General features: G+C 37.1%; 1 protein-coding gene across 3 annotated transcripts in view; it reads right to left on the bottom strand.

Moving 5' to 3' along the window:
- The window catches only part of ARID5B (AT-rich interaction domain 5B), a 173,593-nt gene that overhangs the window by 126,461 nt on the left and 27,887 nt on the right, over positions 1–19,245 (bottom strand). For all 3 annotated transcript variants that reach the window (XM_070488567.1, XM_070488569.1, XM_070488574.1), the window contains one exon: positions 16,049–16,274. In XM_070488567.1, coding sequence (XP_070344668.1) covers positions 16,049–16,274 — 226 coding nt within the window. The remainder of the gene's footprint in view (positions 1–16,048; positions 16,275–19,245) is intronic.

The following is a 19,245-nucleotide window of genomic DNA, read 5'->3' as shown; positions in this document are numbered from 1 at the left end:
ATGACAAAAATTGTGATGTTGGTTTATAAATGACTAAAGTCTACCATATCCTAATTTAAGGCCTGAGACTTTAATAATGCTGCCATTTATCAAATGTTTTATTGCGCCAGATACTGTCTTCAACATTTGGAATTCAATATATTAATAAATCCTATAACATCCCTATGAGGTAGGAATTATTATACAGATTTTCCTTTTAATTGGAGATCCAGGGTTCAAGTCCAGGTCTGCCAGACTTCTACTATTACATTATGCTGCCTCCAGGTATAAGACTTAAAGCATAGTCATCCATCCATTCATGCAACATATATATTGGGCACCTACTACAGGCCAGACAGCATCTTAGCTTAAAAGTGGGGAGGGGAGGGACCCTGGTTCCCTTTCCTGTAAGTAGTTTAGTCTAATCAATGCCAGACAGGATCTTGATGAGAATTAAAAAAGAAAAGTTTCTCATCTTGGGCTTCAACTCATGCTCCCAAGAAAGAGACTGTATTTAGACCCACAAACAATATGCAGAGCCTCCTAAGTAAAAGGCAAAAAGTCATTATTTTATAAATATTTAGAATAGTGAGCATGAGACTGATTCACGCAATAAACAAATTGCTCTTAGAAGTGGCCACTGGGTTGATTTGACAAAAAGGCTTTCAAAAGAATCCTCAGGCAGGCCTCATTTTATGAAAACCTGATATATAAAAATTAAGCCATAGGAAATATATTTTCATTACAAAAGGGTGTTCTATTCGCCAAAGGGAGTTTTCAGAGGGCTTCCCACTCTTGCAAGCCTCTAGAGCATTCTAAAGAGGAAGTAGCTAATAAAGACATAACATGTATACAGCATATCCGGACTATCCAGACAGTAGAAAGTAAGAATTACCTATTGTCCATCCCTGCTGTCAAAATTTATAATTTGAAAATATAAAAGAAAAATACACGAGATGAGAAAGACACGCTTTTCCTTCCCACACATGCATGAAAAACCAGAAATCCTCATGTCTGAAAGTGGAATCCTATCAACCTTGTGGGTGGACATACATCATCCTTGTTTTCCTTCTTCATACCCTGATGATTTTGTACTCTTTAAAGGAAGCAACCAACAGTCTTTAACCAAGAGTTCACAGGCCAATTTCATTCGGGGGTCCATGGTTGTCCTCAAATGTCATTCTAATCTTGTAGATGTAAATATTTTCTGGGTAGGGAGTCCACAGTGCTCTTCTGATTCTCAAAGTCATCTATATGACCCCCCTCAAAAGGTTAACACCATCAGAACAGGTGAATCCACCTACTTTCCTCCCTGTCACATGTGCATGGGCTACTAGGAAAATGCAGTAAAGAAAACTTGGTGGAAATGCTTTTTGGGGAGAGGGGCGACTGATAAGCAGGCATCGAAAAAGTATTTCATAACCTTTTTATCGTCATAGACCCCTTTTAGAATCAGATGAATGTTAGGAAATGTCTCCCAAGAAAACGTGTATTTATATACTGAAATCGGCATGAAGATTTGGGCAAGGGGCAGGGGGCGGCGGGTGTTAGGTATCTCCACAAAAATTTATACATTGGTCCTTTATTAGGAAACCATGACCCAGTGGATTCCCCAGAAGAACATGCAGGCAGTTGACTTGCAGCTTACGTTATAGTTTTTTGGGGCGGTGAGGGGAAGCTGATGATTCTCAGTATACCTCCTGCCAAACGCTGAACCTGGTATCTATGGTACAGATTCTATATCATCCCTATCTTCACTCTGAGAGCAGAGATTGACAGGAGAAGTTTCATTAAGACAGAAAGCTCTGCCCAGGGTAAATTCTCTGATTTTGTGAGATCCACATTGCCTTCAGGAGAAACTGTTTTATATGAATTGGTTTGATTAACCACACTAGGCCCATGTGCAACCATAAATAATGTAACCAGGCATAAAGTTGACATTTTCATGGTAAAGTTCTATCATTTGCAATCTAAAATTGCTAACTTTTTTCTTAGCTTGTAGGTAGTACAAGGTAAGAATGTGATATGAAAATATTGCTTTGATGAATCAAGGACAACCAATGAGAGGATAAAGACTTAACATTTTGAGTTTCAACTGGTATCCTTTTATTACCAGAGCATGTACTGGTAGGCTTGAAAACACTTCATTGTTATGAAACAAATGAAACTCTATAAATCGAAATAAATCAAGAGTCTTAAGCTTAATTATCTTCCCTTCAACATCTCAGAACACTTTCCACGTGGAAGTGCTAAAGCTTTGGCAAAATATTAGGAATTTCAATGAGGAATATATAATATACATATTTTTTCTACTAACCAGACAAACTTAATATGAACCACTATGTATTTATTGGAGACAATGAAAGGCTAGCATTTAACATCAAGCACAGGAATATCTGGAAAGCCAAATTTGAACTAAGTTAAAGTTCTTAGTGGGATGAGTAGGTCTTTCAAAAAGATCTAAGCCAGAAATGACCACAAGATTCTTCACTTCTAGTAATATCCTGGTAGAATGGAGAGATCACATGGGCTAGAATCTCCTCCTTTATTCAACAATCACGTACATGAGACTACTGCCAAAGAAACAGGGGTCATAATCCCCGCTCTTCAAGCATGTACAAGTTTGCTCTCGTGCAAGACATGTACTTACGAACCTTCTTCCATGCTCCCAGGGCACTTTGAGTACGTCTTCATCCGTGCACTGGTTCACCCCTATCTTATAACTTGGTTGTGTCCATCTACTCCACTACACTATGAGTTCCTGAGATCTCTTTCATCTCTATCTTCCTTCCATAGCAAGTATAGCGCCCTGGCCTTCTTAAGCACTCATGCATACAACAGTGATTCTACTTGAAAATAAAAGGTTTGGCTAAACATCACAGCTGGCCAAATCTCTCTAGATCACCACCATCCAATATAAACACAATGTGAGCCACACATATAATTTAAAATTTCCTAGTAGCCACATTAAAAAAATTTTAAAGGAAAAGGTAAAATTAATTTCAATAATATATCTTATTTAACCCAACATATCAAAAACTTATTTCAACATGTGACCAATATAAAAACCATTAATAAGATATATATTCCTTTTTATGCTAAGTTTTTGAAATCTGGATGTATTTTACCCTTACAGTACATCTAATTTGCATGCTAAATATTCAGTAAAGTGATAGGTAGTCCGACCAAAATAATAAAGTGATGTTTAACACAAAAAAATTTTACACTGCTTCAATTTTAATTTTAAACTGAAATTAATTAAAATTAAATAAAACTAAAAACTCAGTCTCTCTGCTGCAGTAGCCACATGTCAAGTGCTCAGTAGCTATATGTGGTTAGTGGTTACTATACTCGAAAACACAGTTTTAGGCTTCAGTTAAATACTGACAAAAACAAGTTGCAAAATAAAGGACACAGTAAGACCCTATTTTTAAAGCAGAGCAATTTACACCACACACACACATAACTGCAGAAACAAGCACCAATTGTTAGCAATGTGTTAATTCTGGGAGAAGGAGTGGAATTGGAAAGCAGGTGAAGGACTTTTACTTCTGAATGGTTTAACTTTTTACGTGGATTATATAAAAAGTTAAATTGAGAGGAGAAAACAGATCGAAGTATCATCTTGTCTTTAAACAAAGACAAATATAGTTACACTCTGGGAGTGACAGGGACAACTTAGATTCCTTCAGATAAGGTCTATCAGAAAGGTGAAGAAACTAGTAGTCATACTATATAAGGAATGTGGGATAGAGGCTGCTGGCGTTTGACCTGGAGAATGGAAAATTGAGGGTGGAGGCAGAGAGTAGTGAGAAGGCCTAGAAACTATTTTCAAATATTTGAAATGCTGTCAAGAGGAAGAAAAATCTGATTTGTTCTTTGTTGTTACAAGAATAGAACTAGGGACAATAGTATACCATTAATCCAATAGTTTATACTATAAACCATACATTTCAAATGTAATTCATCAAAAGTAAGAATTTCTAACACGGAGATGGATCAAAGATGGACTTGAACCGCCTCATAAGGCAATGAGCTGCCAATCATTGAAAATATTAAAAAGTCAACTAATCACAATTTCTACAGAGGATATTTAAGAAGCAGTAGGTGCAGGAAAAGTGTCATAACTAGAATGTTGTAACTAGATTATCAACCCTAATATTGTATTATTCCATGAGATTTATCATCATCTTAAGGGCATGTGTGAGATATTACAAATATTCACCAAACATCCAATTTTCCTCTTATTCTGAGAATGTTGTAGGGTTATATATCCTCACCTCCTTGAAGTAAGACATGGCCATGGAGTTAATTACTTCATTGATTAATAAAATGTGAGTAGAAGTGATGTGTATTACGTCATGTTACTATTGAGTGTAAACATTTCATTGCTAGTACTGAACTCTCTACCTCTCTTTTCTCTTTCCTATGAGCATAGAAGCAAACGTTGATACCCAAGTCCAATGGGGACCCATCACAGAGGGAAAATTTGTTCTGTAGAGTCCTGTACACCACAATGAACTGTGCATAAACAAGAAATAACCCTTTGTTGTGTTAAGTCACTGAGATTTTGGAGATGTTGTTACTGTAGCATAACGCATGCTGTCCTGACATACATCAAAAATTCTTGCTCATGACCTCCAAGAGAAAATAGGATACAAAACCATGGCCATAGCAGTGTACTTTGGTTTCTTTTGGAATAATTAGGCACCTCAAGGACAAACAGGATTTCCAGCTTGGGCTATCCCACAAACACACAAGCATCATACATCCACCTCCACACATCCAATAAACTGCAAAAAGAGCCAGTTCACAGCCAGAGAAGCATCAGACAAGGCCAGTAATTTACATGTTTCACCTGTGATATCCTAAAATACATTAGAATTCCTGGCACCACATTTTCTAAGCAACTACAATCAGCTGTTAATTATGATCTAAAGACATAAAAGCAGATGATTTGCAGGACAATAAACACTTAGATAATTCTAGCATAGAGAATTAAATTTTGAAACATCATATTAAAAGCACTTCAAAATAACCCTCAAGGTTTTCTGGACACCTAGAGAACTGAGATCATGGCTTATTTAACCCTGAATCAATTTCACTGCCTTATAATAGATACTCAAATATTTGTGAATTAACCCGAATGAAGTCACATACTCCTGTTATCTATATCTTGGTATCCTTTTTATGTTGTAATTATCCACTTTACTTTCGTGGTGAAGAAAACAGCATTTTGTGAGGTTTACTTTTCTAAAGGAAACTGATGTTCTTAACTAAACGCTCCCACTGTGTGCTCCCCCATACGTGATCTAATCTAATCTTCCCAGGTCCCGGGAGATGGGTATTATTAACTGTGTTTTACAGATAAGCAATCAAAGCAGAATTGAAAATTTTTAAGGTCATCCAGTTTACGGAGTAAGGATTGAATCCAAGTCTGTCTTATTTTAAAGCCCACGCTCTTTCCACTACATCATAACTGGCTACAAAGGTTGTGCACAGTGGTCAAAAAGAAGTTACCCTAAAATGGCAGCTTCTGTGTTTACTCATTCTTCTAAATTTTTGATTGAAAACATTAATACAAAACAATGGGAACTAAATGAGAATTCTCAATTAACAACAACAACAAAAAACCCACACAGAGGCTGCACATGTGAAAAGCCTATATTTATACACAGCCATCACGTGATGGGTAATTAACCAGGTAACTATAGGTTTTTCTCTGCTAGAAAAGTATACGTTTCATCATGCTTTGAAATCTGCCTTATTATCAGCACTGCTATGAAAACAATGCTTTATTTCTTATTGAGTGAATAGGCCAGGCATGAAGCATTGTTTTTGTAGGGCCTAAGAGAATACTTTCTTTGTGAACCAAAGGAGTAGAATGGGTAGTTGGAAGGTGGAGATATCCTCCACCACGATTAGCAAGTAACCATTTTAAGGGAGGTAAGGATTAAAACGGTGCAATTGCCTAGAATAAAAAGTATTAGATGTCATGCTAAAACCTTCTCCTTAATAACCTGTCACCTAAAAAAAAAGACATTACAAACAAGCTGATAGTCAAAAAAGATAAGGCAGAGCAAGTTCAGTCTGGATTTGTTTATTTCCCTGCACATTTTTGTCCCTGCTCTAATCCTGAAACATGAAAAAGATTCTCCTGAGGAAGGAGGAATGAATAAGTGTCAGTATTAATATGTAAAATGTCCACACACAGCAAACTCCTACACCAACACCCAAAATTCTCAGGCTAGGGGTCCAGCTTCAAGCATGTTCAAGAGCTCTCTCAATAAGTTTCCCAAAGTGAGTCTATAGGCGCTTGACTACAAATTAAGCCACGAATAGTTACAAACTAAATATTACAAGTCTGTTGCTCCTCCCACCAGGTACCAATGAGAGAGCCCCTCCACCAGAGGGTGTCCTAGGAAGTGCTGGAAAAGAGGTCAAGTCAATCCCTGAATGCACACAGGCATCCCAAGTACACTCACAGCAGAGAGCTCCAGAGATTTCAGAGGAGGTTGATCATAAAAGTCGTATGTTTACTTAACCTACTAGGTAGAGCTTTGAAGTCAGAGCACCTACACGAGAGAGTGAAGACTGTTACTGGGAAGATAAGACAAACACATAAAAAAAAAAAAAGATACTGCATTATATTGCTGGTTATAGAGTAAGGTGTTCAATAAGGTGGTAGAGACACTAAATGTGATAAGAGCTCCATAAGCAGGGAAAATCCTGTAAGCTGGATGGCTAACAAGGGCTTCAAGAGCTTAAACCGAGTCTTAAAGTAAAGAGAGAATTCCTACAGGTAAGAGTCCTGGAGGGGGCATTCCGAGAATGAGTAAAGGCATGAGCACTCAAAACATACTGGAGAGTTTGGGGGGCAGGGGAGTGCGTGCATGTGGTTAAAGCAAAAGAAGACCAAGCAGTTAGCCCAGTTAGGGTAAAGCAGAAGGTTTACAAAGGGACGGGATAAGGTAAAGAGAGAGACTGCCCTAACAGTCTGTGTGCACTTCGAGCTGGCAATTCCACCTCTATGAATGGAGAAGGAGATAGTCACCGGCGTGTGCAGAGCTACAAGAATTTCATAGAATTTTTGGGAAAACAGAAGCAACTGATATGTCCATCAATACAAACACCTCTATAATGAAACATTATGCGGGCAGAAAGAAACTGTATTTTACAACATGGAGGCGTCCTCACAATACAACTGTACGAAGTTAAATTGGGAGAGAGGCAAACACTAGATTTCATTTTTATGGGGGAAAAGAGTGTACAAATAAATTCTTGCCTAGACACACATTCATCTACACTGGCATACAGATGTGTAAAAATGCAAATAGCAGTTACCTCTGGGTAGGAGGAAAGGAAGCAACTTATATTTTTCTGCTTTTTTGCTTGTCTATGTTGCCTACATTTTCTAAAAGGAATGCCAATAACATTGGCAATACAACAACAATGAAAGTTATTTAATAAAAAATAAAAGAACTGGAGGCCGGGACTAAACAGTTCGCTGGATGCTCGCCTACAACATTTGTATTTTATCCAGTAGGCACGAGGTTAGTGAAGAAAGGGGGGCTACAGGCTGAAAGGCAATATTTTAAAAGGGTCAGAATTATAAAAGATATTAGAAATGATTAAAAATTTAAAAAGCAAGTGGAGGGGTGCAAAGAAAAGAGTTTGAGCCAAGGCATGGCTCTGGGGATTTAGGGAAGAATGAAGCCTCGCCACTTCACCCCAGCACACGAGCTGAAAACACACAGAGAGGCAACTTGGAAAACCCCGGATCAGCAGCACTATTTGCTTAGCAACTACGAGCATGAAGCACCATGGAAAGCCTTTGAAAACCCACTATTATTCCAGTCTTCCCTAAATAAATATATCTATTAAAATGGGGTAAAAGTCCAAACCTCAGCTTTCCTCTGCAGTGACCTGTAAAACTATAGACTTAAACACATAATGTTAGGGGACAGAAAGGGAGTGAATCTTTGACATTCAGGAAAACGAATGTTTTGTAATAAAACCTCACATTTAAAGTACTCTAAAAGATAAACGAGCTGTTTGGAAGAATCAGCGTCAGTACTAAAGAGAATTAAGCCTAGATGCCCAAATCAAGTATCTGCTCACAAAAACTTCTGCAAAAGCCACATCAATTCACCCGTAGGATGTATGTGCTCTGTGTTCCAAGGTGATGCTACGGTGGTCACAGCTCTAAGAATGGCCTAGAGTCAGTAATCATGCAGTAAAGAAATGAGAGGTGGGAAGCAAACAAAAGCATTTTAGAGTTACAATAAAAGGAGAAGAGCATTACACACCTCCAACTGGAAGAGGAACTAACTGTTGACTCAACTCTCATTTTTAAAGCACGTTTAAGGCAGAGTCAAGGCTGTATTTTCAAGGATATTTAATAGACCATGTGGACCAATTGGGTTTGTTCTTCACAGTAGACTCCTATCACCAAATGCAAATAGAACGATTGCTCCAAGTTTGCCAATCTATCACAGATAGCAGAAACTTGTGAGCTTGCAAGAAGCCAGTAGACATCAGGGATGTAACGAGAGACTAAAGGTGACCTGTATGTTACAAGGGACTCGGACTACAGCTGAATTTCTTTCACCTTTGGTTATCTTACCATCAGATGGCGACCACCACAAACAGTTTATCATGAAATTAACATTTCTCATTAATGATGCTGAAACAAAAGTATGGGGGGGTTTGCCTTCTCCATCATGGTCTTTTTATCACAGATATGGCCATAGAGTACCCGATCAAAGACAAAACACCAGAAAAACAGAAAATAAAAAGAAAAAAAGCAAGAGCAGCTGAAGTCCAGGAGGATGATAATGAATCAAACTAACATATGATAATTTAAGAAAGACTTGTTGGTCTTTATCTTATTTGATCAGAGCAGCTTCAACAAGCTAAACACCAAGCTGCTATTCAATTGTGGATCTTTATTGAGGCAAAAACCAATTTGGGGAAGTCTTACCGTAAATGCTACAGTATACAACAACAGGAACTACAGAAGCTCAAAAGGCACAGCACTGATATTGAGCCACAGTGGCTCCGGCCATATTAGTTGACAATGATGTTCACTGGATAATAGTCTATATTTAATACTACTGTTTAAAAAAGATACGTAGCTAAACTTCAGAAGGTGTAGAGGCTGCATAGCATCTTTTTCCCCCTTTTGCTCTGAGCAGTTGAAAAGCTAAAGCCATACAGCTCAAGGGAAGTGAGTCTAATAGTTTTGCCAGTGTCATGTCCTACCTGGAGGGCGCCAAACCTGATGGATATATCACGGCCTCTCTTCTACTGGAAGCATTCCTAGTCTAGGCTGTATGCAAAGATGAGCTCATACAATGTAAAGGGGTACCAGCTTTTACATTTACATTCCTTTATATATAAAAGAACACCTAAAGTGTGTCCTGAGATGAGTCACAAGGATGGTGAGAGATTCTGAAAACAGATTCTGGGGAAGAACTGAAAAAAACTGGGATTGTTTAGCCAAATAAAGAGAGGATTGAGGACTATTTCAAGAAAACGGGAGGAAACATCGACTGTACCAAGGTCCAGCCTAACAATTCTATGAACAGCTCCGAAAAAGCATCATTTTCTTACCTTGTTCATACGTTATATCCAAGAAGTGAATACTGGTAACCTGAATACTAAAAATAGCACCGAAAGTTCCAATTTCACTTTTTCTTCCTACTTCTGCTCCAACATCTCCAATTCTAAAAGTGAGCATAAATTCTTAAATTCTACAAACTTCTTTTCAGTTGACTATCCATCTTCAGTCCATTATCAAAAGAAGATATGAATCTGGTGTTCTAAAATGAATTCATCACTCTAGAAAACACTAGAAGATCTGCAAGTCAAGAGAAATTCCAAATGAAGGGGTCTTAACTTGGGATAAGCTTTCATGGGCGATGGCAGTATGAATATCTAGACAGCGGTATCATTGACCAACTGGTGACTGGCTCACATATGGTTAGATTTTGCCGGCCTCTCTTCTAGTAGGAATAGTCGAGATAGCTGAGTGCAGACAGCATACATGATTGTTATTTATTCAAGACACTTTTTACATGCTCATTCTGCCATTATTTCAGGACAATATTCAACTATTTGATTACATGGCCAAGCTGAATTTTAACTTTGAAATGAAAGGAAATAACCTCCCTTATGTGTTCCCAGGTCCTTGGAAAATATTCTGTCACTAAGCTGTTCTAAAGCCTTGAATGTCTTGGATACAGATTGTTGGAAGTGGGAACTTCTCCTGTCAAAAGTCCTTTGGGCTGTCACTTTGCAATTGCATGAAGCAACCTCTTGAAGAAAGAGCCATGTTGGCACTCGGACAGCATGCTTCCACAGTGTTAACTGTGCTATGATTAGATTCTTTAAAGAATGTATGGTTCACACAACAATATTGCCAGAGACCTTGTGAGAAGGTCCTTTGGAAAGTATCTTTACAAATTTTTGATAAGCCCCATATGTAACTGATTTCTATTTTGAACTGAAGGATACTATAAAGACCACATTTGTTTCAGTGAAGAGGCCCTTCTGTAGGGATTCCTCATATTCATGAATAGAATAATTCAAGAATATATTGGGGCTGGCCCAGTGACATAGTGGTTAAGTTCATGCACTAACTTCAGGGATCCTGGATTCCCGGGTTCGGATCCCAGGCGCGGACCTATGCACGGCACATCAAGTCACATGACGGCGTCCCATGTGCAAACTGGAGGAAGAGTGGCACAGATGTCAGCTCAGGGTTAATCTTTCTCAAGCAAAAAGAAGAAGATTGGCAACAGATGTTAGCTCAGAGCCAATCTTCCTCACCAAAAAAAACCCCCCAAAAGCAAACAAAAGAATATCATCTAAGAAACCTCTCAAATTTCTGTCTTAGGGAAAATAGTACAGCTAGCCCAACAATGGGAGTTAAAACATAAAAAACAAATACCTTCACAAGATTATTTAATGGACATACAAAATTTACATCTAGGAAGGAAAGAAGGAAAGGATTGTTCTAGTAAGACAAATTGTTCTATTATGACAAATTGTCAACCCCTTAGCATGCTTCTTATTAGAGACATTTATACTGTTTTCTTCAACACAGAGCAAGAATCCTTCCTATATCCACATCCTAGGAAGCAGCTTGACACATCAAACTCAAAAGTGATCCGAAACAACCATTTAAAATACAAATTTCCAAGCAAAGACCCTAGTCAATTTCTAACTACATGTACTTGAGAAGTCATTTTCACTACTGGCCACTTGGGGCCCAGCTTATTTTGACAGAATTTTCAAGGAGAAAAGTTATACAATATGATTTATAAACATATATCTGTACATGACGAACATATAAAATATACATTTATATTGACAATATAATATATATATGTATAAATAAAAGCAAGGACTTGAAGGACTTTAACTACCTGCCTTCTATTGAGGCTGATAGTAACGTGAGTAAACCCTGCCCTAAATCACTAGAATGTGTGATTAGAGGAATTCAGAGGGGACAAATAAGCTAATATTGTCCCACAGAGCTCCCTAACACACAGACCCTCCTTCTAATGATCCTATGATGATAATACCATCTTAGACTTCAGTATCACAAGTGCTTCCATAGATAGTAATTAATTTTTTCTCAGTTGATCTTCTCAAAAATCAAGTGAGATAAAGCAAGGTACCCATTTTACACACAAGGAATCTGAAGGTGTAAACATATAATGCCTTTTCCAGCAAATGACAGATCTACAGGACAGGTAGAGTCAGGATTCCCCTAACCTCTCATCCACCGGTCTTTCAACACTGCCATGCTGTCTGTTCCCCAACCGTACAGTCAAAGTCCCAGAACCAGAAGGGCTAGGGGAAGTCACTCTTTCTCAATTTGATGAGACTTTAGAAACAGAAATTGAACTGAGGGAGCTCCCACCATTAAATTCAGCCGTACCCACACCCACATCTCTTGGTCTCTTTTCTCGATTTCAGCTCAGATTCCTCTCTTTCTTCTTTTTTTTTCTAGAGACATATTTGGAGATGAAACCATTCATAACTGCCCATCCACAGACAGTTTGTGGCAGCATAATTGACAATGAGTCTGCTGCAAAAAAAATGAAAATGCTGCTTTAATAACCTTGGCCTAAAATACATTCTGTTGTATGCCTCAAAGGGTTTCAATAAAAAGTCAACCTGTAGAGACATATTTTCTTAGCTTAAACAACAATCCAAAGCATATAAATGTAGTCCAACTATAATGACATATTTATAGGCCAATAAAGCTTACACTGCAGCTTTCAGGCTTCACTTAAAGGAACTCTGTAAGAAGCAGTGTTATATAAAATAATTTGATTTTTTTTCAAAGTATAGCCCAAGGAATAAAAAATGCAAGTTTGCTATGTTTAACTGATAGTGTTTATATTTCTTAGTTGCTAAAAATTTTGTAAAATGAAATAATTCTTCATTTGACAACTTCCAACTGCCATACCAAATATGGGTATCAAGTCCACTTTATTACAAAAGCTAAGTACTGTAATTCTAAAGACAAAAATAAATAACTAGAGGCTTGTGTAGTGAATGATTTAATCAACCCGATTCTTCTGGAAAAACAGGTTCCTGTGTTCCTTATGCTTATGAATAATACATTCCTTAAACCTTTCTATTTTAACACTGTTATTTTTTCTTTTTTTTCTATAAACTTCAGTATGAAACTCTCTGAAAGAAGGTAAAACATTTCACTGAGTAAAGTCACAATTTGAATTGGTTTCATATTGAACTTTCTTTCTTTGAAAAGGACAAAGAGGAAGGAAGGGGACGAATGTACTCTAACACATCTCAGAAGTGTTTTTGAAGATTATTAGTTTTCCCACTATCTAGATCTGTAGTTTCGGTCACCAGTCATTTAGAATCTTAAATGAAAACTCCAGAGATTTTTAAAAAGCAAACATGACATCCGCAAATATTGTCCTTGAAGAGGAAGGGTTTAAAAAAATGAAAGAGTTGTGATTTGAATCAGAGCAGTTATTGGAAGCTGCCATTTGGGGCAGAGTTTCTCTTTGTGGAGTATTAATTTGTTGGCAGACATACATTTTTCAGAACATTCTTGTTTTTTTACTATTCAGACAGAGACAGGAAGTGACACAAACTGGGATTAAAGGGAACTTATGCTACCTAAACATTGAGCAAGAAGAGTTCTTTAATTAGCTTTTATATGGTAAAATCCCTTCTTTGTCAACTTAATTATTATCTTATTACTGATTTTAACATGATGAAATAATTCAGTGAAAAAAATAACAAATCGGAGTTTTACTTTATCCACAGAAAGGTGAGATCTTTTCATTCTTTGCTTACTTCCACCAGAAAAAAAAGAGGAGGGTCTTAAGTAATCTCAGAGTTCATCTTCTTTCTTTGGTAAGAACAATGAGGAGTTGGAAGTGTTCTACAGAAGGAAAAACCTAATAAGTGTGTGAACTTCCATTAACAATGTGGTATTGGAAGTGGTTTCATTGTGGCCAAGAGAAAAGGAGATAAGAAAACCACTGTGTAGAAAGAAAAGTACAGACAACAAATATTTTGATGTTGCAGACAGAGAAGGGAAGAGGTTGCAGAGAAATTTGCCGGGACAGGAACGCATACAGCAAATGACACCCCCTATCTCCCCAACATAAATCCTAACCATGTAGACTTGTAAACCTCAGATCAAGCAGATACTGGAAACTCATTACATTAAGGAAAGTTTTTGTTTCTCTTTCCACATTATTACAACACAGTGTGCATTCCAATTACAAAAGCTATTTGTCTCGAATTCCCCACAGTTCATACCAACTGAGTAGAATTTCAAGGCCCCAAATTCTATCCTTAAAGGGGTATTTTACATTAAAAACAAAAAGAAAAAGTACATGGTGTTGCTTGTTCACCAGAGGCAAGCCTCCCAATCAAATCTGTTGATTATTTTTCCTTCTTCAGCATTAATCGTACGGCTGTCTCCCAAATAAGAGCCCCCCCGAAAATGAAAAAAAGAAAAATCAGAATCACCCAGAAGGCCTTTATCAGCACATATTGCTTGGTCTTGCCTCAGTCCTACTGAATGAAGAATCTGAGGAAGCTGGACTCACTAACCAGTATTATTTTTAAAATTCCCCTAAATGAATCTAATAAACAACTAGATTTTAAAACCACTAAATACTATGAATATTCACTAATTTCTTCTGGAATCAACTATTAAAAGGGTATATTATGGACATTCTTTAGAATTCAGGAAGATCAAAACCTCTAAATCTTTTGAGAGAATTGAGAGATTGGGTTTCTTTTTATATTCATTGATAAACTATCAATTTTAAACACAAAACAACTCTGCTATAAATACTCTTGTTTATATGTGTGACATCAAGCTTAACCATCTACACATCCTTTTGTCCCCCACTGGGTTTCCTGTTTAGTTTTTTATTAGTAACAGTATATTCCAGAACTAAAAGAAAAAAAAATCAAACAAACAAAAGAAAGGGTTTAATGTTAAGGAAAACATAAGACAATAGCAATACAATTTAGATCATGCATTAGGAAAGTAACACAACAGATGTATTATTCAGCATTATCACACGTCAGAAGACTAGTCATTGTGTGTTCAAAAAATTGAGGGGGGGGGTAACAGCATATATAGGAAGATTACTGAAAAAAAAATCTTTGGCTTGAAAAGGAAAACCACTAGATTAATAATTTTCTCTCAATGTGCACAGGACAATCAGGCCGCCATGTCCAAAATATTATTGTCTGACATCTACCAAAAGATGCCAGGAAGCTGTTGATCGTTAAACTCAAACTGCAAGAAAACATTAAGGCTGTTCCCAAAGCACAACACAGTTCTTCACAAACCAGAATCACATGAAAGACACCGTCAGTTACTGGTGTTATTCAGTCTCTTTATGCCAATTAAAATAAATAGTCGAGGTTTATTGTAACAGTTAAATTCTAGGTTAAAAAAAACAGGAAGTTGTCACATTAAGGCACAAAATAGCGCTACGAAAAAATCAGCATTGTGCTAGAATGAAAGAAAAAGATGCCTTAATATGTTAAAAGCGAAGTTCCTCTTTGTCTAAAGAGGAAATAAGTAGTCTAAATCAGAGGTCAACAACTCTGGTCTTGAGCAATGCTTGGAGAGTAAGTCAGTGAATGCCACAGGGAGATATAAACTGGAGAAAAACAAGGTAGGGACACAAAAAGTCACTGGAGAAGAAAGTGTTAAGAAAGAGCAATAGAAATAACTATAGAGCCTCTCATATCCACCAATCACTGTGCTAGACCCTTTATATCTTACATCTCACAGTGACCTTGTAAAGTTCCCATATTTTTCAGATGGGGAAACTGAGGCCTGGAGGTTAAATTATTTGCCTAAGGCCACACTATTAAATAAGCAGCAGAGTCAGGATTCAAACACTAATCAGAATACTCCAAATCTCAAGTTCTCCTCTAAACTTATATTGGAAGAGGGGAAGGAAGGAAAGAAAAACAATATACAGTTGACGGTGATGACTAAATGCCAAAAAGCTCAGGGAAACCTATGCCACAAATTGCCAACCAGTGGCTCCCCCGCTTTGACACTGCTCTCCGGCTCCACATTAACTGACTCATCTCTCTTCCTCACTTTGCTTTCCATCCAACATAAAACATGAAATTCTGACCCGGTGTTAATAGATGTCATGCTGTCTGCTTAGACCAAATATTTAGACTCCTTATTAATTCAATTTTAGGTGCCCTAATTAAGTCTTATGCCTTGACGCAGACTGGAAGCTGCTTAAGGCCATGTGTTGTATCACCTAGTTTCCAGCACAGGGCTCCACACATAGAAGGCCCTGTGATCCAATAGGTAACGTTTGTTCCTCACCCACCCAGTTATCTGTCCGTCCATATTCCCAGGTTCCTTTGAGGTTAAAAAAAAATTTATAAATATATACATATATATATATACATATATGTATATATATATAAAACAGGGTTTCCAGAAAAATCTACAACAAAAAAAGTTAGTTACTGGATACGCCTACACATTAGATTTCGAAGTGCAAATTATATTTACCAAGGTCAGCCTTTTCCTTGAGAACATCTTTGAAGTTGAGTCCACTGTTTAGGGTTGACTGCCTGTACTTCAGCAGAGCTTCCTTCTGTCCATTTCTTCCCAATGCCTCCGTTTTCACTGACCCAGCCTGGAGGCCACATCTCCACTTGGAGAAATCAGAATGTACCCACTTGACCAGGTCTTCAAGCTTCACAATCACCTTTTCGGAAACAGCAATGACTTCATCCTACAAGAGGTGGTTAGGAAAGAACAAAAAACATTATTTGTGGTTCTGAAGGAAATGATAAATTTTCAACAAGCCCATGTGAAATACCATTTGAGTGGTTTAACCTTATGCAAGCAGACAATGACTTTTCAGTGACAGAGAATCTTCAATAACTCAATTCGTTTCAATGGCTTTTCACCGCTAGTTGTCTAGTTGAGGAGTAATTTATAGGATATATTTATTCTATGACTAGAAAGCGTCCAAAAACTCGGCAGTAATTCTAATAGCCATTTTTAATGCTGGCTGCTAGTGCCCACTCTGCCTATCTGACCACTTGGGTGAAAGCTAATTTTTAGGTGCAATTAATTGCAAAAATAAAAAGTGAGAACTAGATGACTAATGGTTAGCCTGTCTCTATATAAATGGCCTAAGTAAATCTGGGATTCTTGGAACTCTGACTCACCCCCAAATTCCTATGTTTATGGTACATTTTCCCTTGGCTTATACACAAATATTGAATTTAACTTTTGTCCTAAAATTAAATAAAACTGTGATGTAATCCCAAAAGAAATACTTCATAAATGTTATGTGCTTCCCACTGAAAGAAACTTACACATTCTCATGTTTCTTAAAAACTTTGTAAGTTGAGAAATGAACTGATTTTTTCTTTTAATACATATGGGGTAAGAGGCGAGAGGGCGAGTGAGGAGAAAGCTTTTGAATCTAAGCAAAGTAGTTGAAACTTCAGTTTGTCCTATGGATCATAAATTTGAATTTTAAGCATCTCTAATTGCTTCCAGGAAACAACCAACTTTTCTGACTCAGAATTAATCCAGCAAGATATTTAGTAGATATCCACACATGGAGCCAAGGGGGGGGAGCTCTCTTACCCAGAGTCTTTGGAAAAGGCTTAAGAAGATCATCTCACTGGGTTTTAAGTTAAATTATTTGAAGCATTTGACATTTCAACTTGAAGCGACTTCTTTCATTTCTTTTACTTCACATTTCTGAAGAAAGCTTAACTGTGAAAACCCCTAAGCTTACAAAATCTTAGAAATATTTTTGACCAACGACAACAGGAAGATGTCTCAAAGCTATTAAACAAAAGGAATTCACAAGTGATTTTGGCTAATTTTGCTGTCAAACATGACTCTTTCCTCCTTCTCCCCCACCCACACACACACGCATACAGACACACGCACACACTTACACAGTATTGCACACACTACTCCAAACCAAACAAAAAAGCGTTTATTAAGATAAGCTCCACACAATAAGAAGCTCTGGATTTAGTTTTTAGAGTTTTTTTTTAAAAGGTAGGATCTAAAATTTCATTTTTCCCCATCCAATTCCAAGCTGCTTTTGAGAAGGAAGTTTGTTAATGAGCAGCAAAATAACAAATACTCTATCAAAAATAAAAAGTGAAACTTCTGTAATGGAACCTTCTCTCTTATCACAAATAAATGTGAACTTCCACTAAATGGGAGACAAAGGAGAAACTGTTTTTACCCTCTGCTCAAGAAAAAAAATTTCAATACTTTATAAACACTGGGGCATATTACAAAGTACTATTTCAACGGGTGATTTCACTCTGGTTCACCACACCATCCTCTTGAAATAAAAGATCTGTAGTTGTCACGCATTTTTATAGCTATTACATGGTGATTATTAAATGTCAGAATAAAAATTCAGGCTGGGTATTGTTTCAAAGCATATGGGAACAGCTCAGCTTCTCGACAGAGCTCACCAGAAATCAAGTTTAGAATATCCTGGAAAATAATTAAGTATCATGGTTAATAAGTCTCAACATTAGCAAAGACAGAATTTGGCAATAATGTTACCAAATATGGTTCCTCAGAAGAGACAAGTTTGGAGATGAGTGTTATTTTCAAATAGCTCTAACTATGATCAAATGATTATCATTTCAATTACCAGTTGCTTCAGATCTTTTCCAAGAAATGGCATGACTAGCTCTGGCTGGCTTACAACACCCGCCAAACAAATACTTTATTAACCCAGAGAAAATACAATCCTTATGATGTCATTGATGAATAAACCCATCTTTCAAGATTCAGTCTTTAGATTTTGTCCTCCCTCCTTTTTTGTCTCTCTGAAACAGAGCTCCTGAATATATACACAATACATAAAAACAAATGCAGGAATTCACATAAACATGCATAAGCCATAAACCCACATTTGGATTAATTGTGAAACCACCAGTATGTTTTACTGTGGATTCACAGAGAAACTGGCCCTGCAACATTGTCAAATGCCAGGATTTAGAAGGAAATCTGATAAGCGGAGGAGGGGAAAACAACAAACCAATCCAAAAAACAAAGCAGCCAACATATATATAGAAAATGTCTCAGGAAACATGACTTTGTACACACAATGCCATAAATCACATGCTCGTATTTACTATTCTGAGCAAGTGCTGACTAAAGTTCCTAATACTCACCATTTGGGCAAGTCTCTATGTCTAAGAAAAGAATTTCAATAAGCTCATCTCATGCTTACATTAGCTCTCCGCAAACTGAGAATTAGCACTGGGATAAATATTGCTGATTTACCCTAATACAACACAAAAGGAACACAAAGAAAAACACTTTGTTATTCTATTAATGTACCTTGGCTTTTCAATTAACCCAGCTCCTGATCAATATTTATGTAGGCTGTGTTGAGACACTTTTCTAAGTCCATATCCCCTTTCATCATCGTTTTAAACTGCCTATTTCTGTAATTTAGATTTTGTTTCTACCATTTTATAAAAACAGCTACTCAATCATGGAATCCTCTAAGTCAGAAGAGTTCATCTAGTCAAGAAGTCATAAATCAGCCAGCCCGTGTGTATGGCTGGCCTCTCCAAGTGTTCTAAAAGTTGAGAAATCTTACACAAAGTATCTAGACTTGTCTTCTCTTAGAAAATAAAAGGGGTATCTGGCAAAAAAAAAAAAAAAAACCCAGTTGAAACTGAGGAACAGTTGCTTTCTTT

Source organism: Equus asinus, chromosome 2 (genome assembly GCF_041296235.1).
Source record: "Equus asinus isolate D_3611 breed Donkey chromosome 2, EquAss-T2T_v2, whole genome shotgun sequence".
NCBI lineage: Eukaryota > Metazoa > Chordata > Mammalia > Perissodactyla > Equidae > Equus > Equus asinus.
This window is presented reverse-complemented; position numbering and strand designations above follow the sequence as displayed.